Here is a 7,500-nt window from a genome sequence, read left to right as displayed (position 1 = left end):
TGTGTGTGTGTGTGTGTGTGTGTGTGTGTGTGTGTGTGTGTGTGTGTGTGTGTGTGTGTGTGCATGTTCGTGTGTGTGCATGTTCATGTGTATTTGTGTGCGTTGGTGTTGGTGTGTGGTGTTGTGTGTGTACGGGTGATGTGTATGTGGTTGTTGTGCATGTTTGCTGGTGTTGCACATGTGTGTGTGTGTGTGTGTGTGTGTGGTGTGCATGTGGTGTGTGTGTGGTATGATGTGGTGTGCCTGTGCATGTGCATTGTACGTTGTATGTTGTGTCATAAGAAAAAGACTTTTAGTCTTTAAGGGTGAGCCATCTAGATGACAGCCATGGCTATGAGCCTATCAAATAAGGGAAAGGTCTCAAATATCATCATTACATGTAAAGGACTACAGTGTGCATATATCAGTGTGTAGGTGTATTTGGTTTGTGAGTGCGTGTGCACTGGTTAGTGTTAAACTTCCAGAAATCCAAATTTGTCAAATTTAGGTGCACACATCATCTGTTTCTTTTGGGGAGAAAGACCCCAGAAAACTTAACACAACTATTTTTCTCTGTCTTTTTTTTAAGTAGCAATATCAGAAATTCCTTTCAAGAGTTGGGTGGAAGAAGCCTGTGACTCGCTCTCATGTGCCGAGAGTTTGTGTCAACGCAGATGCCTGGCCTGCACACAATGCAGGAACAGGCATCAACTTTATGTAGGGGGAGGATGGATATGTGTTAGAGGGAACACTGCCCATGCAATCATATAAAAATAATTTGGGAACTTTAATCAGATTTCAAATGACAGTAACACACACAAGAATCAAGACAATGAACAAAATCTAATGGTACAACTCACAGGAAAAAAATAACTATAATCCACCTAAATGGCAGTACTGGCTTGGGGTGATCCACAGCCTGTATTGGTCACACCTAGCTACTGCCTTGGTCATTGAAGGCTGGTAACACCAATGGTTGAAAACATTTAAACTAGTTAAAATATTGAGAGTAATAATGATAATAAATGAAATCAAATAAAAATAGAATTAAAAAAAAAAAAAGGAATCAGCTAGTAATAACATTAACCAGTCTAAAAGTGAGCGACCAGCCATTGCGAGTATCACCACCGCTTTCTCTAAAGACATTACCTCTCTCTTTTTCTGACTGTACATCATTTTGAATCTCTTCTAGAAAAGAGGGGCTCAAAATAGCTGATCGCATCTATACTGCCCTAGCACACCAACCTTGCCGTCCTTTCTCTCTACGTTGTCTTCGAGCCTTCGTGCTGACAGCCTGCGGTATCTCTTGCACCCGGGAATAGCCGTAGTCTCCAGCCTCATAGCTTCCATACAGCCCTGGTACAGCATCCTTGACCTGCTAACGTGCATTTCATTAGAAACTGTTTAGCATGTAGTCAAAACTCCGCTCAGTAATTACATCTTACATGTACTATGATCTATCACTTCATCCATAACCAGCTTGGATACCATAACTATATGCTATGTTAAACAAATGTTAACCAATATGAAATAAGAAAATAAATAAATTATCAAAAATGTAAATAATAGCAACAGAGCAGATTAACATAATCATATATATGAATACAAATATAATGAACAACATTCCTTATGAAAAAACAAAATTAAGAATATTAAGAATATGTAACATGATAACAGAATGCAACAATTATGTCAGAAATGCAAAATAAGGTGAAAAACACCAGCAAAAAGAAAAAAAAAAAAACATAATTATATACTCACTTCTACTGGGGGAAGGGGGAATAAAAACTAAAAGCCGTCAGTGATGATAGGAAATCGATGCATGATAACATGAGTATGAAGAAATTAATCAAGTATGAACACAGATAAATGAAAAGAGTAACACAAAACAAACAAAAAAAGAAACAGAAGAAGGAAAGGAAGAAGAAGACCAAGAAGAAGGATGGCAGCAATTGGGGGAGCGTAGGAACCAACTACGACACAGACGAGAACTAAACGAAGGAGAGGGGAGAGAGAGAGAAGGGGGACGGAGGAGTAAACGACCACGACTCGTAGGTGTTGGGACACTTGAGCGTACTCACAGCGGCGTAATCAGGGCCTAGGTCCATATTCTCAGGGGTGGCAAGGGGCGCGTGCACTGACCCCACTTTGGTTAGTTTAGAGTGTAGGCCCGCATCTTTGAGGTTTATTTTGCCAATTGCGTCAGTCACGTTGCTATAGGCCTTAAGGTTTAGTTTGCCAGGTTGCTGAAAGAGGGAAGGAATTGTTGGGTTAGTGATGAGCAACACTCAGGCATGAGAGAGAACAGGGTAAGAGGATCTAAAAGGGACTAAATAGGGTGGAGTGAAAAGTGGAGAGAAAAAAAAGAAGGAAAAAAAAAGAAAAGAAAAAAAAAGAAGAGTGAGGGATGCAGTTTTAGTGACAGAGGGGATGCAAACAGAGAATGACAGTGTGAGAGAATGAGAAAGAATGAGAGAAATAACAAAAGACACAGTAGAATGACAGGTACAGGGTGAGACAGACTAACAGGAGGGCAAGCCAGTGAAAACATACAAGATGAGGCATTAGACTGAACAGAGAACACACTCAAGAGTGACTGGGAAGTAGGGCGAGACGAGGGGCCAAACTGACCGTACTCTGACATTACCTGCCACAACATGTAAGGGATAAAAGCACTAGGAGGATGCACTATGATGACGATGGCGTGATGCTGATGGGTGGCTGGGGTATGGTATGAGACCAAGGTCCAAATGAAAAACTAAAAACATCGTTGTAACAGAACAGAAATAAAAAAGCAAATAACTTGAAATCAAAATTATTAAAATTTGATTTTGTGTTTACATTTCTAAAGTCTTTTAAAGAGAAAAGTCCTTGAAACAATACTAATCATATGCATGGGAGAGGAACTATGCCTATAAATAAACTATAAACATCTTTAGTAATAATTTTTCCTTTGTACATAAATTTGAAAACTTGTCCAGTCTTAACTTCTTTATTCACTTTAAAGGTTAGAATATGTGATTGAGTTATTTTCCCTTTTTCCCTTCTTATCTCTTCTTGTCACTTCTCTTCTTTTTTCTCTCTTTTATTACCCTTGATGCAAATAACCTTTAATCATTTAAAGTACAAGTTAATTACAATTCTGTCTCCTTAATAGATTCAGAACTTAAGACTTTCAAATGGGATCTCCACAGTAGAAATAAGGACAAATTAATAACTAATATATTTAAATCTACAAATGATTACAGCATCACATACAAAAAATACACACTTAATTATGAATAAATTCACACTTCTCTTTACTCATATTAACATACATCTGCACGTACAGACACAAACAAAAACAAGAACACACAAACATGTACTTCAAATGCGATAGTACACAAACTCCACAAGCATTCATGATTATTCTTGAGGAGATACTGGCTCAAAGGAAACCAAACAAATAAAAAAAAAAACAAGGTGGAGTGGAAACAAAGTCTGGATTGGAAAGTAAATGGTGATAAGAATGAAATGTGTAAACAAAAGGAAACAAAAAATGAAGTAGATGGACATGCAATTTTCATCTGGCTGGGATGTCATCTTTGTCCAACACTTTTCAGAGTCAATTAAACTATACTGACCATCAACGCTTATTCTGATTTGCTCATATTCTCTCTTGAATGCACACTAACTACTAACTAACTTAACATAGTTGTTAGTAATGTCCTCAAAATCTAACAAATAAATAAATGGTATTCAAAATAAGTTTCAAACAAGTCTACCATAATAATATTCAACAACAACTATCATCCTTTTACAAAATTCCAAAGAACATTTTCAAAGCTACAACAAACGGAGTCAATCTTTTTACTTCTAAATATAGGCTATCCATTTACTTAATCATATGTTTCTTCAGGAAATCTGTAACTACACTGATAGAAATATTTTCATTACATCATTGGCCCCCTTACACCTGACAAGAAAATTTACTATTGAATTAATAGTTAACTGTAAACATAGCTATGCATTCTATCTTTTTTTCATGATTTGGTTTTATCATAAACCTATACAAATCTAAAGTATATAAAAGCATTGTGACCTTCCCAGCCAGAAAAAGGTCAACTGTTAGTAGGCTGATAATCACTCACTACACACGGGTGCTAAAAACAGAGGAGTGTAATGTATGAGCAAGTTTGAACAATGCCGCAAAAAATTCACTCTGGTAACTCTTAGAAACAGCAATATGGGTAATTCTTTGAAATAGCAATAAACAACAAAAAAAACATTCTCAAATGAATAATATAAAAAAAAAAACTAAATGAAAATCACACAAAACAAAATGGAAATCTAGCTAACTCCTTGAAAAGACTGTTCAACTTACTCATAAACCCAACTCTCATAAAATATATGGCACTCATAGCAAGTGTTTCAGCAAGGAATTACCACTTACAAGAGAACATGGCCTTCAACTATCACACAAGGATATTCACTGCAACTCCCATTATGTCTATGAAATAAAAATTGGCACACAAGTCACATGAAAAGTGGTTAAACATTACTAGAACACTCTAGGTCATCTACTTCAGGAGAGGGTATCACTAGACCAGCCACTCCTAAACAACAGGTGGTCAAGGTGATCATAACCTTACAGTAGTTCATCACACCCTAAATAAAGTAGCAGGGGGTATAGGATATGTATCATCTTCAGCTCCACCTACTGATGTCATTCACTGTATACTTAATGTAATTTTTAGGCTTTTGTTTTGTTGAGATCTTCCAAACAATCTCACAAGTGTATACCAATTTGCTATTCCAGCCAATTTTCCAGTCTTGCTCTATGAAGAAGAGTATGTGCATGACTTCTGTAATTTTCTCTTTCCACTACTGAGAACACCAACAGACTTCATTCCAACAGTCCTTCATGTTGTTCAGGAGGGCATGCCAATTTATATCATGCAATGAAAACAGTTTATTTGCAAGGCCCATTTCCAGTCTGGCAATGTGGACCTGCTTTCTCATACTAAGGAAAGTCTGTTAGTGTAGATCAGCAGGTAGTTAGTTGTCATGCATATTTCATAGCTATGAAGGATAGCTCCATCCCCCTCTTGCTAGTCATTACAGGACAGAACAAGAACCTAAGCTTACAGGTTAATTGTAAGCTGATCTGCATAAACAAACTACATTTCGAAGGAAGGAGTGTGAATATTTGCAGATGTGTGACTCAACAGAAATTACAGCTCGTCAAAGACAAACAAAGTACTAGAAGCAGGAAAACTGGTTTTGTGCTAGTCTGGGGAGGAGGGTGGAGCAACCCACAAAACACACCTTGTTCGTGACCTGACATACTGCCTCACTCAGCGTCTGGAACGTCTGCAAGTCAGGAATGGGTATGGGTCAAATTTGCAACCCTTGCCTGTATGACTGACACATGGGCGCTTTTGCACAAGGACCTGGTAATGCTCAACAGGTTTTTGGTTTACAGTATTATATATGTGAAAAGTCAATCCTTGTTTACATATCAAAATACATGCAATATCATTGACTTTGGTAGATCGAATATATGGCATAACACGAAACAACACTATACATGATGCAACAATCCAGTATCAATCAGACCTTCTTCCAAGAACTGCTGCAATATTCTTAAAGTGCATCATATGCATTTCATACTTCTTTGAAGCCAAAATTCTTTTAACCTTATATCACAAATGCCAATCATTTAATGCATTCACAGAGAATAAAAGCTTTATTTGCTCATGTATCCTACAGAACATGTAACCTAAGAGATAATGTGAAATATTTTTTGTAATTTTCAAGTGTTCTAAAATTTTGTGATTATTACCTGTGGCCAGTAGTGAATGATGTATACATTCAGTGGGTGATAAATCAGAGCATCTAATAAAAATCAAATTCATCTATTGTATATGCTCAAACAATATACAGCTGCGTGTGTGCATGTGTGTCTTGGCGAATATATGTGTGTGTGTGTGTGTGTGTGTGTGTGTGTGTGTGTGTGTGTGTGTGTGTGTGTGTGTGTGTGTGTGTGTGTGTGTGTGTGTGTGTGTGTGTGTGTGTGTGTGTGTGTGTGTGTGTGTGTGTGTGTGTGTGTGTGTGTGTGTGTGTGTGTGTGTGTGTGTGTGCACTCGCACGCATATATGATCTTGTATATATGTACATAGCGCAGCAAGAAACTAATAATTCCTAATGATGAAAAAAATTAAATTTCATATGCTCCATCACAAGCTGATTATATATTTCCAGAGGAAACGGGAAATTCTAATTGATCTATTTTGTAAACAACTGTTTCCAATCTGTTTCCAATTCACATGATAGAATTTACATAAAAAATACATATAATGTATAATACCTAATTCTAGTCACTGCATAAGGACTTACTTGTTTATTTGAAAATACTCCCTTCTACGTAAAATATGATCAAATAAGAAAGTAAATGTAATATCTTAAATATTGTTAATTCTGTAACTCATGAGAAAATTCTTCTAAAACCTTGTGTTTCAGTACACTAAATGTATCACATATAAGCAACATTTTCCACAAAGTTGACATTCACAAAACTATTACGGGCTATTTCTTCATTTCAGGCAAGTATAATACGTAATCACATGTACCAGTAATCTATTACGGTCCTTTCAAGATAAACAGTGCGCGCTAAATACAAATACATGGACAGAATCTCCATACAAAGGCACAGGAACTTAATAAGAGCAATAACATAAAAAAAAACATGCCATTTTATAAAGCACATATATAAAAGCCTCTATCCCAAAATTTAAAGTCACTAAAGCAAATTCATTTTGAAATTTAAAATAAATTATACAAATGTATTTTATTTAAATTCAACAAGACCCATACACATAAAAAAAGAAAAAAAAAAGGAGAATTTAAAAAAAGGAGAAATCCTAAAATGCCTTAAGAGTTTGCATCATGAACACTCACTTTGAGGGTCTGGCTGGCCTTGGGTCGTGGCTTGGTAGGAGGAGGAGGGAGTTTGCCCCGTCGGCCCGTGGTAAAGGACTGGGGTCCATAGCCCTCACCCCAGAAGTCCTCATGCCGGCGGGAGCATACGCTGTCATCCACCCAGCCTGACAAAATAGCTTTAAATATTACCAAAAGAACAAGGGGAAGAAATGGAAGTCAAGGCAACAACACCAGCAATAATTACAGGTTGCTAATGTCAAAAAATTACGAAAAATGATGTTAGCTAATTCAATTGGTCATTATCTCAAAAAAATTCAGAACAAGGAAGATTTCATAGGTTCTATGTGGTTTCCATATTATGATGAACACCATACATGCAGTGATCTAAATGCAAAATTTGGCTTTTCGTGTGCTGTCACAGTAAACAAATACATAATACTAAAAATAAACACCAAGAAATCCTTTATACAAACTACAATATGTACATCAAAATCAATATCTTACCAACTACCAAAATGAAATCAAAGAAATAAAATAAAACTACCATTTTGTTTTCTATCAAAAGGGACTTATTAACTCCTTTATAAAAAGATGGAAAGA

At 36.5% G+C, this 7,500-nt stretch overlaps 1 protein-coding gene across 1 annotated transcript in view; it reads right to left on the bottom strand.

The window, feature by feature from the left end:
* Positions 1-7,500, bottom strand: part of RhoGAPp190 (Rho GTPase-activating protein 190) — a 188,368-nt gene that overhangs the window by 24,231 nt on the left and 156,637 nt on the right. Inside the window, exons 24-27 of the mRNA XM_086536650.1 lie at positions 6,919-7,064; positions 5,287-5,331; positions 2,061-2,225; positions 1,225-1,357 (exon numbers count right to left, since the gene is read on the bottom strand). Coding sequence (XP_086392776.1) covers positions 1,225-1,357; positions 2,061-2,225; positions 5,287-5,331; positions 6,919-7,064 — 489 coding nt within the window. The remainder of the gene's footprint in view (positions 1-1,224; positions 1,358-2,060; positions 2,226-5,286; positions 5,332-6,918; positions 7,065-7,500) is intronic.

This window comes from Penaeus japonicus, unplaced genomic scaffold (genome assembly GCF_977035675.1).
Source record: "Penaeus japonicus unplaced genomic scaffold, GWHDUDI00000001_assembly GWHDUDI00000005, whole genome shotgun sequence".
Lineage (NCBI taxonomy): Eukaryota > Metazoa > Arthropoda > Malacostraca > Decapoda > Penaeidae > Penaeus > Penaeus japonicus.
This window is presented reverse-complemented; position numbering and strand designations above follow the sequence as displayed.